Here is an 18894-nt window from a genome sequence, read left to right as displayed (position 1 = left end):
ACACTATTGGCTCCTACTCCTGTCCACTAAAACTGTTCAATATTCTAGAATCACCTAAGAATGCAAAAATAACCCCAGCTTGTTTTTCCTACTGCAAACCGTCTTTTCAAACTCCTCTCTTCTGTTGTCTCCACCGTCACCTTGAATAACAAGTGGAAGGAGCTCATCAGCTTCCTTGTTACTATGATGGAGACATTCCAATCAGCTGCTTCTGCCGGGTCTCTCTCATTCACTATCTGTCCTATCTTCCTTTAATGTTCTCCCACCCTAGCATTGAACTTGCAGTTTTCTATTGCTTCTCTCCTAGCTCTCCCCCATGTCCTCCCTGAGCTCATCTTGTCCATGAGGCCCATCTCCTGTTCCCTCGATTCTATTCCCACTAAAGTGCTCATCACCCAACTTCCCATCCTGGCCCCTATAGTTAACTGATATGGATCTATCCCTTCAAGTACTGTCCATCTCTCCTTTAAAAGACTCCTTTAAAAGAAGTCATAACCCTTGACCACTCAGTCCCATCTCCTAATTTCCTTTCCTCTCCAAAGTCCTTGAAGTTGCATCATATCTCAAATCTTTTCTCACCTTTCCCAGAACCCCATGTTTGAATCTACCAATCAGGTTTCCTCCCATGCAAAGTACTGCAAATGGCCACAGTCAACATTTGTTGCCCATCCCTAATTGTCCTTGAACTGAATGGCGTGCAAGGCCATTGGGGGGGGGGGGGGGGGGGGTCAAGAGTCAACTACATTGCTGTGGGTCTGGAATAATATGTAGGCCAGACCAGGTAAGGACAGCAGATTTCCTTCATGAAGGAGTGAACTGGATGGGTTTTTATGACAATTGATGATAGTTTCATGGTCACCATTACTGAGACTAGCTTTCAATTCCAGATTCATTAAATTAAATTCAGTTAGCTGCTGTGAACATATTTGCTCACAGCATTGGCTTAGGCCGCTAGATTACTAGTCCAGCACTATTACACAACGCCATCTGATCTCCAAAGTTACAGATGACATCCTATGTGACTATGGTAAAGGTAGACATTCTCCCCTTTGTCCTTTTTCATCTAACTGCAGCTTTGACATGATTGACTACACCATTTTCAGTAATTATATAAATACAAGTTGTTGCCGTTGTTGTTGTAAGGAATACCTTGATGTTTTATCATAAAAAGTGCTGTAGATATAAATTGTTGAATAAAAAGACAAATATTTTTGCACTTCTTCTGCTCTTGATCTGTCTTCTGTTCAATGGGCTTGTCAGGGAAACCATAACCATTTCTTTGCTTAAGCCCATGGTTAAAATAGCACTCAGGCCACAATGAAATCACTAAAGACTGAACTGCAAATATAAAGAGGGACCATGATGGTTTAGAGCAGATATGTTTCTCTCCTGTTCATTGGAATAGGTTAAAATCATTGTTTATGGAATTAGTCAAACACATCCAGGTGTACTCTACAAGCAATTTTAATTGGCTGCCTGGTTTCTGTCCCTGTATAAATGATTTATGATCTAGTGCAGATTACTCCTTTCTGAATATAAAACTTCACCCACTGAACAAGGTAATGCAAGGCTGAAGTTTGACATTGCCTTACCTATCACATAGGCGTGTCTTTCTTAATTTTCTACATAAATTGATTGAAGACCACCAAAGCACGTCATTAATTATATCTAATATATAAGGCATATGTGTCCAAATTTCACATTTTGTAAACATGATTGAATATTTGTCTCAATATCTATTCAAGCTATTAGTTGGATTCAGAACTCAATTCAGATTAGGGTAAGCTACAGTCAACTAGAAATGAGCTACACCTGTCAATGCTGGAGAATTTCCTCTTCCTTGCTGGCTGTGTCATAATGCTAACAGTGAATACAAATAAAGCAGTTTTTATACTGCTCTTGCTTATGCATAGAAAACTGAATGAGGGAAATAATAACTTTGTGCAAATACCCAAATACTCATGATCCGGGATGTTACTTTTCATGTATGTTGTACAAAGGGAAGATTGCTTTTTACTCCAAATGTTTCCTTACCTTTCATAATTGGATGAGCTTGAGGCTGTGTTTCCCTTGGTGGTGGTTGATTTGCAACATTACCAGAAACCTTTAAAACAACAAAATTTAAAACAATTAAATTTACCAAAATTAAATTAGGCGGCACAGTGGTTGGCAATGCTGCCTCACAGCACCAGGGTCCCTAGTTCAATTCCAGCCTGGGGTCACTGTCTGTGTGGAGTTTGTACATTCTCCCCATGTCTGTGTGACTTTCCTCCAGGCGTTCTGGTTTCCTCCCATACTCCAAAGAGTGCTAGTTAGATTGATCGGCCATGCTAAATTGCCCTTTAGTGTTATGGAGACTGGGAGTGTAAATACATGGGATTAAGGGGATAGGGCACGGGTGGAATTGCTGTGGGTGTAGGTTGGTTGAGCCAAATGGCCTCCTTCTGCATTGTAGGGATTCTATGATACCAAGGGTCATGTTAAACATCAGTGAGGATTATAATGTTCTATGGCTCAATTCAAAATAACACCATAGGTAGACAAAAAAGACCCTGACAACAAGCATGCACAGTACTGCAAAATAATTGTTTTTAATAGTTATAGAATCCCATAGTGCAGAAAGAGGTCATTTGGCCCATCAAGTCTAAACCAACTCTCCAACAGAGTATTCTACTTAGGACCTATTCCCATATCCACACATCCCTGACAACTTAGCATGGCCAATCAACCTAACCTGCACATTTTTGGACAGTAGGAGGAAACCGGACCACCTGGAAGAAACCCATGCAGGCACAGGGAGAATGTGCAAACTCCACAGAGGCAGTCACGCAAGGCCAGAATCGAACCTGGGTCCCCAGCACTGGGGTCTAAATAATGTCTAACTGATTTATCAAAATTTTAATATAAAAAGACAAATTATTCACATTCTCAATCTGTGAGCAGATGTGACAAGAGGAATGACCCTGGCATCACCTATATGCATCAGAAGTTGAAAAAATATGTAAGGTGTTGAATACATGTAAACAAGTTAAAACGAAGTAATGGTTATTGAAAAAGACTTGTTATGGTCTTGCTGTTAGTTTGTCTGACTTGATTAGAAATTAGCTGCAGAATTAAAATTAACAAGTGCACCTGCACTGCATATACATTTCTATTGATTATTCAGTTAAAAGAATATTATTAACAAGTAATAGTTTTTACAATTAATTCTGGTTATATTTTCTGAGTAGAATGAACTGTGTAACACGTTGAAGATTGAAACCTGCTATTTTTATCCCAATACCTGAATCTCGGTGCTTTGGTCATAACACACTGACTTTCTCTAGATTTAATCTATATTTTTAAATAAAAGAACAATAGGAAAGTATTAATCTGTTTAACATTTCTAACTACATACTCCAAAGGGTTTTACCTTTTAATCTTACATATACTTAGCAGAGTTACTGGCAAATCTGTACATTTTCATTTCATCCTTTCAACATCAAGTGGTAAGCAGCAAAAACTGGATCATACATCAAAGACTATGCGGGGCTCCAAGTCACAGTGATTCTTCCATTTCACAGATTGAATTCAAGCAGGATATCAAAGTGCTACCAAAGAACCTCAGGTCTTTACAGAGAAAAGGGCTTTAACATCTGTAGAATGTGAAGTGCAAGACAAATCACCTCAGGGAAATGCTAGCGTTTATTCACAGCAGCAAATTTCCAGTCTTTTGATTCTCTTATTCACTGTACCACCCTGTCTCTCCACAGAACCAGTTCTATGCAAGCAGCCTTTTGTCTCAAAGACTTCAAACATTGCTGTAGTGGTTTCATGTTAAGATAGTTCAGCAAAGCTGCTCTGAATACATCTCAAACCTACGCATTTAGGTTTTTGAAGTGTGTGCGTGTGTGTCTGTATGTGTGTGTGTGTGTGGGGGGGGGGGTACAATTATACTAAGACTATTTTAATTTTACCTTTTTATCTTCCTCATTCTTTTCATCAATGACTTTCTTATGAGTTTCACTGTAACTGATGGGGCTGCTGAAGACAAACAGCAATGTAAAAGATTAAAAAGTCAAAGAAATATAGTGAAATATAGGAAAATATACTGGATATACAATAGAACACCCAATGCCACATTGATCAATAATTTGCTATTATATGTGCAGAATTTCTGCCAAAATGGCTTTGCTGACTTCATCAAGAATAAAAAGGATCACTGATGTGGCACAATTTACATCAAAACACACTATATGCACTGAAGTCTTTGCTGATCAAACTGACTTGTTTAATGACATTCAGTCAAAAATACACTGGGTATTGCATTTATCAATCGTACCTTACATTAGGTTGAGGTAAATGGTTTTCTAGTGTGGTGAAAAATAGTTTGTTACAGGTTTAGCAAGCAGACTTAAATGATTATTTCAGGGGGAGGTGGTAGGAAATAGTGTAGCTCTATCCAAGCATTCAAAAATAGCCCTGAACAAAATCAGCTGTGACTTGCACTGACAGGAAGTTTCAGTTTTGTTTTATTATGTTCCAGTGTTTACATTGAGATTGCTTATAAATGAAATTTAATATAAAATCTAATTTTAGCTTTTATGCCACATAGTATGTTTCCCTCATTGTTGTGTCAATCAACATCTTGTGTGTTGTCAGATCCTGGGCAATGAAAGGCATTTTTATTTAACATTTTTAACACTAGCCTTCACAGTTAAAAAAATCTCATCACCCCTCTGCCCAAGCTGTTATCTCTAAACTGGTATCTGATTTCACAAGTGTCAGCCACCCTCCAGTTTCTTGCCCATGTTGGCTGAATGGGGAGAGGGTGATATCTTAGCTAAGCCTTTCCCACCTGACATCCACAGACGTGTATTTCTAGTAGGAGTTGCTGGGTCACATATATTGGATCACTACCTGATTATTATCCCCATAACCAAGTGTACTGAGGTAAAAAGTAGCAGCTTCACCCATAAATATATCAATAAAGTGAATTTGTAAATCCAAACTGGATCCCTGAAAGGAGAGGGTAGTAATTTGTTAGTGGATGGTCAGAAATTGATATAACTGTTAACAAGTACCTGACATAAAACAGAAAAATATTAGGGAAGAGGCAAATTCTAAATAGTTAAAAGTGAGGTGAAAGAAATAGTAAATAAAATGGTGGTATTAGAGAAGTTAAAGGCTCAAGGGGGATAGAGCCCTGGGACCTGACAGGATGTATCTGAGGGCCCTGAGGCAAGTTGGGGAAGGAATAATGGAGGAAATTATGAGCTGGAACACAGACTTTTGTGTTGACTACAGGAAAGTGAATTTTGTCACCAAGAGGGATTTGTTTCTTATTCCACATGTGGAGGATTGTCTTGAGAAGGTGGGACAGTCTAAATTCATAACAAAAATACACTTGCTAAAAGGCAAGTACCTGCTTCAAAGGGGATGAAAGAAAGGTCAGCATTTGTAAGGCCAAATGGATTTTTATCAATTGCAATGTAGAAAGCACCCTGAAAGTTTCAAAGACTAACTAATGAAATTACTCATGGACTAAATCACTGTGCTGTATACATAGTGTAGTATTTAGTCAAAGTTGGGAGGAGCACTTACAACTCCTCAAAACAACTGTTTGAATGCTTAAGAAAAGTCAGCTTGATGGTTATGAATTTTGAAAAAAGCATGTTTGTCAAGTCCATATCTTGAAATTAGGTAAAAACCTTTGACAAAGGGTCATCTGGACTTGAAACGTCAGCTCTTTTCTCTCCTTACAGATGCTGCTGGACTCCGAGATTTTCCAGCATTTCCTCTTTTATCTTGAAATTAGATCATATCGTGGGAAATGCTGAGATGGCTTCATGAAATGCAAAAATAAAGGCCATTTGGGATGTTCCAGAACCCATGACAAAAAAAGGGATGAGTACATTTTACCATAAGTTTGTACCAAAACTTAGCAGGGTGGTGGTACCATTAATACATCTCTTAAAGAAGAGTAAGAAACTTGGCTGGACAGTACACCGCCAAACTGCATTTTGACATTTGAAAACAGTACTGACAACAGCACCAGTGTTAGCCACACCAAATTTTGACAAACAGTTTAAGATGGCTGTGGAGGCTAATGATATTGGTGGGGATGGGATTGGGGGTGGGGCTGGCTGTGTTGTCACAAGAGGATGCCACTGGAATTGAAAAGCCTGTGGGATATTTCTCAAGGAAATTGAGGAGGAAACCTTGGGGGTGATCTTACCATTGCATCCCACTGGCTGATGGGAGGGGTAAGCCAGTAGGATCGCGTGAGAGTCGGGAAATCAGGATTGTGCCCATTTCTCGCCTGTTGTGATCTTATCAGCACTGGATATCCGGTGAAGTCAGCCTGCCTATTTCTGCCGTGAGGCTGAATAAATTATTTGAATTGAATTGCTATATAATTTAAATGTAATTAGCAAGTCTGCTACATTATAGTCCAGACTCACTTGCCTCTTTGGCCTCTCCAGGAGACGTTCTCTCCGGCAAGAATCACAGTTGGTTCCCAGCAACGGGAAACCCAAGCTGGGTTTGCACGATCAGCAGAACCAGAAATTCCCAGTACATGAATAGCAGGAAAATTTTAGCCAACAAGTCTGTCTATGTAAGATCCCATTAGTTATACTCTACACCAGAAGAAAGATCTCCAAAATAAAGTTACGGATCCTGTGTGGTAAATAATTGCTGGATTCGGCTCATAGTGTGGGATGCCGTTGTAGGGAAGTGTATTCTCGGAGGTTAGGAAAGTAGATAGATTTGGATTGAGGGAAATTTAAGCATACTGTTTAGGTAGCCATTATTGTAAATAATTATAAATGTTCTTCTTTATTGTTGCCTTTCTTGTTGTGTGTTTTCAAGTTTAATACACCTTTTGTTATTTGAATAATTTACAGTAGGACTGATCCCTTTCCTCAATGGGTTTCTATCTTAACTGAAGAAAGCCTGGTTAAATTGGCTCCATCTTAAAAATATTAGGTCTGGAAAGGTATCCAAGAGAAAGGGAACCTTGTTGAATGAAACCTATTGCTACCAAGTTGAATAAAGGCATGGAGCGAGTCATCCCTCCTCACCCAGGTTTGTAACATTTTGGGGGTACCCAACCGAATGATGACTCATCAAGGGATCACACCTGAATCAACAACTTCTGGGGAGCCTCACTTAGGGTCAGTCACAACAGATGAAAGCTAGGTGATGTGAATGAGCAAAGAGATTTGGGGCTTCAGGTTCACGAGCCTTTAAAACAGATCTCAAGTGGAAAAGCTCATAATAAAATCTAACGGAATGCTGGGTTTTATAGAAACAGGCATAGAATATAAAAATTGAGACGTAATGGTGAAGTTATAGAAAATCTTTGTGAAACCACAGTTGTCAGTACTACAATGCAGCTTTGAGATCCAAAGTCTAAGATGATTTCAGGCAATAAAGAAGCTACAGCGTAGATTTACTGGTATAATAAATATAAAATTTGGGCAGGTTTTTGTTAGAATGAAGAAAATTAAGGGGGGGATTTGATAGTGGTATTTAAATTTGAAGAGGTGGAATAGCGTTGATAGGAATACATTGCCTCTATTCTTTGAAGGGTCTAGAATAGTGGAACATATATATAATTTAGGAGAGATGAGACAGAGGCCAGTGAAATCTTGTTACACAGATGGAAGGAATGCATTACCATTGTCAATGGCTGAAACACAAATTCTGTCAACAATTTTAAAAATGGCTATTCAGGTGGCTAAAAGAAAGAGGTACAGATTAAATGGTGACAAGATAGTCACAAGGGATTTGGACGATTACTTATGTGAAGAAAAACAACATGGGTTAGTTAAGCCAAATAAATTGGGCTTATTTTCAAATTATAATTTTGATGTAATCCATTGCAATTTCGGAATTCTGATTCACTCAATAACTAGCATGTCAAACTAATGCACAGCAGTATAAAGAATTACTTAGGATTAGACTTAGAATCCCTACAGTACAGAAAGAGGCCATTCTGCCCATGGAGTCTGCACTGACCACAATCCCACCCAGGCCCTACCTCCATGTCCCTACATATTTACTCACTAATCCCGCTAAGCTATGTCTCTCAGGTCATTAAGGGTAATTTTGGCATGGCCAATCAACCTAACCCGCACATCTTGGATTGTGGGAGGAAACCAGAGCAGCTGGAGGAAACCCGCGTGGACACAAGGAGAATGTGCAAACTCCACACAGACAGTGACCCAAGCCGGGAATCAAACCTGGAGCTGTGAAGCAGCAGTGCTAACCACAGTGCTACCGTGCTGCTGTTGCATTTATATAGCTACCTTTCACAGCCACGAAATGTCCCAAAGCAATTCATAGCCAATTAAACGTTTTTGGAATATAGTCACTGTGGCAATATAGGAAAATGTAATCAATAAAGCCTCTTGACCCTGTGATCATCTTTGTTCTGTCCAACTGCCTACCTGACATCAAGTTATTGATGTGTAATTATTTCCTTCAATTAAATATCACAAAGATCAAAACCACTGTTTTCAGACCCCACTGAAAATTATTGCTCTCGTCATTGATTCCATCCTCCTCTTCAAACACTATTAGAACATTCAATTTGTCCCTGAGTTGAACTTCAAATTTCACATACTGTTCCTCAATAAGGTCTCTTAGTTCCATTTCAACAAAATTGTTCAGTTTTGCCCCCACCTTGACCTCCCCTCTGTTGAATGTCTTGCCCATGTTTTGTTATCTCCAGGCTTGATTAATCTGACGCTCTTCTTGCTGATTTCCAATTCTCTATCTTCATTAACTCCAACCTGTATAAAAGATTGCTTCCTAACCCATCTCATATTAAGTTATGCTTGACTATCATCACTGGCCTGTCTAATCCAAGTAAGCTTTGTGTCCTCCAACACATTAAATTAAAAGTTTCATCCTCTTCTTCAAAATGTTGTTCTGTTTTAATTACCTTATCTGAAATCTTTATGCGTTACATACACTTTTGTCCTTTGACTTCAGCTTTTTATAAAGCACTCCCTCTCTTGGCTTCACTGTGCAAGATAGAGTGTTATCCTTTGGAATCTCCTTCCAAAATCCATCAAAACTTGTCATTATGACCAAATTTCTAGTCACTCTTGTTAATCTCTCCTGCTACAGTCATCATCTATGTCCGTATGCATTTTAGACACCTTGAAACCCTTTATGTCAAGGATCTTAGATAAATGCAAGTTGTTGTATGAGACTGACTTCTGAACTTAAGACAGCTGTGATAGAAGGAAAAATGAACTTATCTGAAATTTACTCTCGAGAAGAAGCTCTTAACATTTCTGATATATAGCAATAAATGGTTGACTTTGTAAAATGCTAACTAACATACTATATGGATTGGGTGAATGTGAAAGCTCACTTCCGTAGTAAGCATGGGAAAAGATTATTGCAAAAAAACCCTGACTGTCAATGTTTGCAGAAAACGGAGTTACTTCTGGCTAAAGCAATTTGAGCATCATTACGTAGTATTTTCAGGAGATAAATTTTGCATGAATACAATATTTTCCTGAAAGGAGTGCATGAAATCAGCAGATATATGGGCCTGACTTTTCCACCCATTCACACCAGTAAGTCTCTCTGGAGCCGCTGCAGCCATCCTCACTTGTAGTGGTGGCAGGGCATGAACAGCCAGAAAATTCTGTGCCATGTTAAACATACTTTTAAATAACATCAATAACTCACCTTGTTTTTTCACAATGATTGCGGGATTTACACTCTATGGTCTGCAGCACTTGCCCTGTTGTCAACATGTGACTTTCTTTCAGTGTTTTATACCGTTTGCGAGCGAGATATCCTCTGACACCTGTAAATTAAAAATAAAACTTATTTTCTAGGACCATGTGGTTAGTAACATAATGTAGTATAAGGGTCTGGCAAATACTCAGCTAATGTTGGGCTAAGTGCAATACCACCCACACATAGATATAAGAAGGCACATGGCCCAGACCTAGGGTTGGTGTTGGGCAGAGACACATGCAGAATGGAGATAGCTCCTTGCCTGTGCCCTTCAGTGTATATGTATATAGTTAGAAGTGATTAATAAAGACTCACTGTTAATCTACTAAGGAGTATTTTAAGAAACATCATTCTGTAAACAACACCATCCCAACATGGTGGCAGAAGATGATCAAAAACTCTCAACTTTACTAAAATGCTCAAAGACAAAGAAAAAGCAAAATCTTCAATAGAAATCTAACCTGAGAGCAACTCCCAACAGAAGCTGAAGACATTGAGGAAATTTACCAGAAAATACTTAGAAAGTTGAGGTCAGATGTTTACTGCAGCAGAAGACTCTATTGGAAATCTAGCTTCAAAACACAGAACTCACAGAGCCTGCACCTGTGAGCTAAATCTTTTTAAGTTCCAGACTGTAGCAAGTTGTGAAAACCAATTCACTAATGCAGCTTCAAAAGTGTTACTTGAATGAATCCTTCACTAAAACCCCATTTCCCAGTTTCAGCCCCAAATACTCAAAGATCAAAAACAAAATTAAATCTCTCAGGAATATTGCAATTGTCCAACAAGAAAAGCAGCAAGCTTACATTTAAATATGAACACCTCGTTACTTGCAAAAACAAACTGAACAAATTAGCAGATAGCTGGCCAAGAAAGTTAAAAACATTCGTTCAAGAAGTGCCCAATTTCTATGTTGGCTATTTGCATAAATAGGCATATTCAAAGTGTAACCAATTTCAAGTATGGGCAGCATTGCCAACATTGATTTCATCAACTATGTCCACCAGAGCTCTTCAAGGAGGAAAACGGCATATCAAACAGACAAATCAAGACATTTAAGTGGTAATCTGGGTACTCTTATCTGTAAATATGACCAAATATCTGTGGAAATATATAGCAAATGTCACTTTGGCAGACACCATTGGCAGAATCTCTTCTTCCCAATGATGGCTGTACCAGCAGACCTCCAGGTGGCATCACAATGAGACTTGAACATCTTGCTAACCCCTATGCAAGAAAGTTGTTCAGAAATCTTCCAAACATAGCACATCATTTTTTGCATGATTTGGCATAAGAAAAGGCATGCCCAAGTAATCTGGTTGCATGTTCTGACTAATCTAAAGAAAATACCATTAACTATTTCAGTGCAACTTGGCAAGTCCACTTGGGAATGACAGCGCTAACTTACCTTTTTTAGAGTTTGGATCAGCAGCGAGGGAAATGTTGAGCTTTTTCATCTGTCACAAGGACTACAATGCAGCACATGACTTGCATACATGGAGGGACAATAATAGATATGAATACTAATTTACAGGATGCTTTTGTCGAGTGCCTTGCTAATTATACTTTGGATTAACATCCTAATACATTAAATGTAATTTACTTAGGATGTGCCACATATACCAGCCAGAACAGTTCTTTCCACATTGTCATCTCCTATTCTACTAATTAATGACAGTAAGCTGGAAGATTCAATAAAAGGCTTGACTGTGTAACCAGCCATGCAAACCCTGCCATGAACATGAATATCCCCACAGTAGTTTCATTGATGCTTATACGAGATGTTGAAAAAATGTTTGATAATATTACATTAAAATAGACATGAAACAAGAAATTAGTTTGGTGCAAACGGAGAGAACTGCCAGATCAAGTTGCTCTCTATCTCAAAGATTTCTAATGTTGAAAAGGAATATTAATGACCAAGGTTTTGCACTTACATTTTCTCATTTTTAAAGCGGCAGTGACATGGTATTGAAAGTTATATAAAGCAAAATGTTGATATGTTGATTTTCATATAGAATTAATAATTAATTGGCTTTGTTTACTGCCTATTAATCGAATATGACCTAGAAATTCCACTTTATCTTGGCTGTAACTTCAGTGCAAAATAACTTTATTGGCAGCCATTAATGCTGATTCCCTGCCCCAAAACTCATCTCCCCAAATTAACTTGCGCTTTTTGGCCCTTCCCCTGATCTGCCCATGAAGTCCCGAGTGAGCTCATTTACATCTATCATAAGTCTTCTGCGTTTACAAATGCAATGCACTAGGGGCAAGTTAGAATGTGAATTAAAAACTACAGCTGTTGCCAGAATAAGCCGGGAAAATCGGAAGTGAGCCTATTTGTGAGCCTGAAAAGTGGAGAGTTTCAATAGCATTCTTTTGCAACTGGGAATTGCTTTTGGCAGTTTTTTTTTGGCATTCGGAACAGAACTGGACTTGCTTCAGACTGCTTCTTTAATTGCAAGATCATCAGAGAGTTTGGATCCGACAGCCACCCCCCCCACCAATCACAATAAGAGATTCCAAGGTATGGCAATCCCTATTGACATACCTTTGAATGCCAAATTTTGAATGAGGAGCAAAACAGCATTGAGCAAATGAGGATTGGGCAGCATCTAAGGAACAAGGACCCCACTTGATATTACTTCCCCTCATAGAATACACAGATAACATATAATATGAGGACTTACTGAGGAGCAGTGTATAAACAGAATAAACTTCATTACAGAGGTATTGGGGCGATCTGCCACAAACAGCACAAGTTACAGAGATGCCCGTGCTGCTCTCTCTGACTATGAAATCAATATTGGTGCATTGTGTAATTTCAGACTATCATGGGGGAATTCATGTAATGTCAGCCAGGAAGTAGTATGCATACTCTTTGCCAGGAGACTGACACACTTCAAATGAGATTTGGGGAATTCATCACAATTTTCATCGCAGAAGGGCAGATGAAAAAAAGGCCTCTTGATGCATGAGACTCATTACAACGAGGCTCGTGCATCAACACACACATTGGTTGAGCAGATGATTAGCTTGGGGTGCATTCTGACTGCACTTGTCCTCCCTCTGTGTGAGGATCTTCAGCCCTCATGAGGCTGGGCTGGACTCTGGGGCACTTCTAGCAGATTGTAAAATAGCACATGTGACGCCACTGTTTAAGAAAGGAGATTTACAAAAGGTGGGTAAATATAGGCCGGTTAGCTTAACTTCGGTAGTGGGGGAATACTTGAATCTATCATCAAGGAAGAAATAGCAAGACATTTGGACGGAAATTGTCCCATTGGGCAGATGCAGCATGGGTTCACGAAAGGTTTAACTAATTTGCTGGAATTCTTTGAGGACATTATGAGCGTGGTGGACAAGGGGAAATTTGTGCATGTGGTGTATCTGGATTTCCAGAAGGCATTCAACAAAGTGCCGTACAAAAGTCTGCTGCATAAAATAAAGGTGCATTTCATTACAGATAATGTATTAGCATGGAGAGAGGATTGGTTAACTAAGAGAAAGCAAAGACTGGAGATAAATGGGTGTTTTTCTAATTGGCAATCAGTGACTAGTGGTGTGCCTCAGGAATTAGTGTTGGGACTGCAACTGTTTACAATTTACATAGATGTTTTAGAGTTGAGGATCAAGTATAGTGTGTCAAAGTCCACAGATGACACTAAGATGAGTGGTAGAGCAAAATGTGCAGAGGACACTGAAAGTCTGCAGAGAGTGGGCAAGGGTCTGGCAGATGGAATATGATGTTGGTTAGTTTGACGTTATCCATTTTAGTAGGAATATGGACTAATATTTAAATAGAAAAAAATTGCAGCTTGCTGCTGTGCAGAGACACCTTGGTTATCCTTGTGCATGAATTGTAAGAAGTTGGTTTGCAGATGCAGCAGGTAATTAAGAAGGCAAATGGAATTTTGTCATTCATTGCTAGAAGTATGGAGTTTAAAAATACAGTAGTTATGTTGCAGTGGCATAAGGTGCTGGTGATGCCACACCTGGAATACTGTGTACAGTTTTGGTCTCCTTACTTGAGAAAGGATATACTGGCACTGGAGGGGGTACAGAGGCGATTCACTAGGCTGATTCCAGAGTTGAGAGGGTTGGCAGGCTGAGCAAACTGGGACTACACTCATTGGAATTCAGAAGAATGGGAAGGGAACTAATGGAAACATATAAAATTATGAAGGGAATAAATAAGATAGAATTAGGGAGGTTGTTTCCACTGGTGAGTGAAACTAAAACTACGGGGCGTAGCCTCAAAATAAGGGCAGCAAATTTACCACTGAGTTGAGGAGGAACTTCTTCACCCAAAAGATTGTGAATCTGTGGAATTCCCTGCCCAGTGACGCAGTTGAGGCTACCTCATTGGATGTTTTTAAGGCAAAGATAGATAGATTTTTGAGCAGTAAAGGAGTTAAGAGTTATAGTGAGCGGGCAGGTAAGTGGAGCTGAGTCCACAAAAAACAACCATGATCTTAATGAATGGCGGAGCAGGCGCAAGGGATCAGATGGCCTACTCCTGCTCTTAGTTATGTTCTAGTGCATGGAAATGAAGAAAGAAATGATGAAGGGGATGAGATAAGTGATTTGAGACAGAGGAACACAGGCCAGGGGTCTCTTCACCATTTACATCTTCTTCGTTTACTTTTCTTGTCTTTGCCACCATCATCAGAATTCATAAAGAAACATTTGTCTCTGATCCTCCTTCCCCTCATCATCTTCCTGCACCCTTCTTTGGAGTAGTGGATCTGCAAGGAAGGACATTTCAATCTAGGAGTGGATGAGCACTATCCTTTTGGGAGTTAGGAATATGGCAAGTGAGTGAAAGCCGGTGACTGGGTAGTTCTTTACCTGGATAACACAATGACAGTGTAGGTATTGGGTTATCAACCCGTCATTGGAACTAAGGCCCCAATATCATCTTCTCCCATGGCAAGATTAGTCTTACCACAAACTCCACAGCCATGCAAATGGTGAACTGTTTTAGATTAGGGATGACCTTCTATGGCCTGCCTCTTGTAAGTATGATGCACCATTTCCTTCTGCAGCAATTACAGTAAGTTAAGCCTGGCAATTGAAGAGCTTATGCAAAGGGAGAGTTGGTGTACGAGATGTGCTGCTTTTATCCTTGTTAAAAGGAAAAAAGAGCTTTTAAGGTTGAGCAGGGAAGTACCCATACCATGAGATCTTGAGCACTCCCTGTCCCATCAAATTAAGAATTTTACTACAGATACCCAACATTCTGTTTCTTCTGTTATATTTTGTCCAGTATTGTTTGCAGACTGGATTAAGTGGAACCATGGCATCTTTTCTGCCTCTATGTTGTGTCATACTATTCCTCTCTGCCTGCCCCATTTTCTGTGCTAGATATCTTTTTAAATGACACAAAAACATGCATGTAAAATCCAGTCGAGCTAGCTAAGTCTCCCTGAGCCAAGCATTGTTCCTTACTACCTTGCTGCTCCCCAAACTGTTGCTATGATTCTCAACCAGAACTGGCAATTCAAGCATTCTAATTTTCATGCATTCCAGCATATTACTCCAGTTTTATGAGTATTTCTGCAAATCATATATAGATATGCAAATAAGCTCATCCATAAAAATCTGATGTAACTATATCTTCAGGCCAGCGGTTGGTGCAACTCATTTTCTATTTGATTAAAATGGTACAATTCAGTGTATGGATTTTCTTAGGCTAATGACTTCATTTAAAATATTCATTCAATAACTCAATTTCAACTTGCCTACTTCTCAAAGTAAAAGGGAATAAACAAGGAATCTATTCCAAATAGAACTGATTTGAGTAGAGTTTTATTGCCATTTCAATCAGCAAAAGTTGTTTGAAAAACAGTTTAATGCAGTATTATTTAAATTTACTTATTAGTGTCATAAGTAGGCTTACATTAACACTGCAATGAAGTTACTGTGAAAATCCCCTAATCGCCACACTACGGCACCTGTTCGGGTACACTGAGATAGAATTTAGTATAGCCATTGCACCTAACCAGCACATCTTTCGGACTGTGGGAGGAAACGAACGCACCCGGAGGAAACCCACACAGACACAGGACAAACAAGCAGACTCCACGCAGACAGTAACCCAAGCCAGGAATTGAACCTGGGTCCCTAGCACTGTGAGACAGCAGTCCTAACTACTGTACCACCGTGTAACTTTTGTTAACGTTCTGTTGGAAGACAAATGAAAATAAGCATGGGTATGTTGAACATTTGGGGGTTAAAATTTTTAAAGATAAATTTACTTCCACAATGTTTCTTTCATTACTTTGTTACTTTTTTCCCTATTTAATTACTGTGACAGTTTTTCTTTAAACTGAGGTCAGAGAGCAGCCTTCCTGCGAAATTATCAATGCATAATGACATAATTATCTCAGTTTTTAAATGATAAAATGGTAAATTCAGACACTGAAAGAGGCAGTGTTCTGTTACCAGTGCAACAGGAGGCACTGAAAAATATTCACTGTAAAATTGGTGAGAAATGTGATGTACAAAATAAATGCATTATTTTACATCCAATATTTACGATTGTTTTGTATTTGCGAACCCTCAGTAAAATCCACATTTAAATTGTGTGATTTTTTTTAAAAAAAGCTCTAATTACAATTATAACTAAAAGCTCCACTGTGAAGGTAAGATATTCAATAAATCCAGTATAAGTACCAGATTTACATCTCCTGTCATTTTCTGTGGCAGCAAAAACTCAGTACATGTGTGGACTGGTAATTTAATATTGTCTAGGGCATGAACTAATTCAGTACAGCAGTAAGTATAAATGGAAGGAAATTACATTCAGTTGAAATAAAGTTAATTCATTTTATTGAATGTTAATCTGATGTAGAGCTGTAGTGCAAAGATAGTTTTAGATTTGTTTAATCCCCTTTGTAAAAGTGCAAACTATTATATCTGAAAGAAACAACTATCCCCTAAATAGAGTATTGTTATCTTTTTATCTGCTTTTGATGCATCAATGGATAGGGAATAGACTAGGCCAACTGAGACCTTTGGGCCATCAGCTCCTGTACTTGAAAGAAACGTGTTTATTTTTAAAATGCTAATGTAGTCTACCTCAAAGCAATAGCTGTAACAAATGAACAAAATAAACAAGTCACGAGTTTTCCATGAGGAGCTACTTTTCCCTACTCTCTCCACCTGTGAGCATCTGCTGTCAGGATCACTAAGCAACATCATATATGCAAAATTAATAAAGTTACTTACAAATCAAAGTAGCAGGGTAAAGAGATCAAGAATTATTCAGTTTAATCTTCTTTTCCACACTGTTTGGACTAATGATAAGGTCATTTACAAAAAAATATTTCGGTGCCTTTGAAATGTTTGCTCTTGTAGACAGGGCTCAGCCTGGAGGAGGGCCATGGATAACAATTAGATTGGCCTTCTTACACTACCCTCATAGTATTTGGCATTGGTTCTGATGAAAGAAAGCCTACTAAGGTTAATATCCCCACTTTGATCTCTGCTGAAGCGTACCAGAAAGAATTAATTTACATTTCAGATGAAAAAAATGTTGACTGTATGAAAAGGCATCTTGTTTCTGGTATGTGAGTGTGCTGCAACAGAATGAAAATGGAAAGGAAGTTGTGAGGAGGCTGAGGGGATAAGCACCACTGCTGTCTTTATGGTGCAGCAGATGAAAGGAGGTTAGATGTCAATGTGCAGTATCTAACAGAAGTGCATAAACAAAATGCTGCTGGGATATCAGTGATCAAGGATGGAATTCTTCCAACCAGCCTGCAGTGGGTTTGGTGATAGACGGGTATGATGAATCTGGCAAGAGCCAATAAGTCGGAAACCCATCATTGCAATTCTCCCAATGGTGCATTAATGGTGATCACTCTTCCCGCTGGCAGGTGGTGCAAATTCTATTTGCATATCACAAGTGCTCATTAAAACAGCAGCCTGAATTTTAATCTTGTGTCACACCAGCAGGAATTTACATCGGCAACAAACCCAATTGCTAATGAGTGGCAAGTGCATGTCCACCCCAAACCTTTATGGAAAATGGAGAGATTCTAATACAAGTAATCACAGGTTTAACAACTCATCTCTATAATCAAATGTATTGGCCCAAATATCTGCTGGCTGTAACTTCAATAGGAGTCCACAGGAATGGCCAGAACCTAGTTGCACCCACTTTCATTACAGCCACTTATGGGGACAGTGAGTGGGATTTAATGATCCTGCCATGAATTCTGAGGCAGGGAGATACTTGTTAGAGCAAGTGGGTGCTGGGTCGGTACCCTAAAGTCTTCCTGATTAATTCACAGTGGGAGCCAAATTTTATTTAAGGTCCTCAAATGGGCAATTAATGCTGCCGCTGCTGATATTTAACCAGTGGCGGGTGGGGTGGGAGTCATCACATGAGAAACCCATGGGGGATTCCTCATTCAAAGGCATTCAGAACCTGACTGAAGGACCTAACTTTGTGAAAAGAGGAAAGGCCTTTCAAAAATCAGACAGATACTTAATATGGCAACCAGTGGCAACATTAGGCCCTTGCTGACTTTCCATACAACAGGTGAGATCCCCAAAGCCTAGCCTAAATTCTAACCAATATCTCTACTTGTCCAGGAACAGGAAAGCAACAAGGCAGCCAGAGACTCCAAAGCTTGATTTTAGTGTTCTTGCAACTAATTCTAAAATGGGCAGCATGATGGCACAATGATTGGTACTACTGCCCCATGGTGCCAGTGACCCAGGTTCAATTCCCGGCCTGGGTCACCGTCTGTGCGGAGTCTGCACTTTCTTCCCCTGTGTCTGCATGGGTTTCTCCCGGGTGCTCCGGTTTCCTCCCACAGTTTGAAACGCGTGTTGGTTAGGTGCATTGGCCATGCTAGATTCCCCCTCTAGGTGCTTTTCATAGTGATTTCATTGCAGTGTTAACGTAACCCTACTTGTGACACTAGCAAATTAACTTTAATTCTCTAGCAAGTGCGCTATCAAGTGGCACTTACTCAGCACTAATCTGCTGACAGATGCTCAGTTTGGGTTCGGTGAATAACATAAGAACATAAGAAATAGGAGCAGGAGTAGGCCATCTAGCCGCTCGAGCCTGCCCCGCCATTCAATAAGATCATGGCTGATCTGTCGTGGCTCAGTTCCACATTCCCG

General features: G+C 39.4%; 1 protein-coding gene across 7 annotated transcripts in view; it reads right to left on the bottom strand.

Annotated features, from left to right (window-relative positions):
• The window catches only part of myo3b (myosin IIIB), a 542791-nt gene that overhangs the window by 110447 nt on the left and 413450 nt on the right, over nucleotides 1-18894 (bottom strand). For 6 of the 7 annotated variants that reach the window (XM_080199029.1, XM_080199033.1, XM_080199034.1 and 3 more), the window contains 3 exons: nucleotides 9694-9814; nucleotides 3957-4023; nucleotides 2035-2104 (listed from right to left, as the gene is read on the bottom strand). In XM_080199029.1, the coding sequence (XP_080055155.1) occupies nucleotides 2035-2104; nucleotides 3957-4023; nucleotides 9694-9814 (258 nt within the window). The remainder of the gene's footprint in view (nucleotides 1-2034; nucleotides 2105-3956; nucleotides 4024-9693; nucleotides 9815-18894) is intronic. The other variant, XM_080199032.1, reaches the window with a different exon arrangement.

Source organism: Carcharhinus amblyrhynchos, chromosome 11 (genome assembly GCF_965287045.1).
Source record: "Carcharhinus amblyrhynchos chromosome 11, sCarAmb.v2.hapA, whole genome shotgun sequence".
Lineage (NCBI taxonomy): Eukaryota > Metazoa > Chordata > Chondrichthyes > Carcharhiniformes > Carcharhinidae > Carcharhinus > Carcharhinus amblyrhynchos.
Note: the sequence above shows the minus strand (reverse complement) of the source record. Positions and strands in the feature narration are given on the sequence as shown.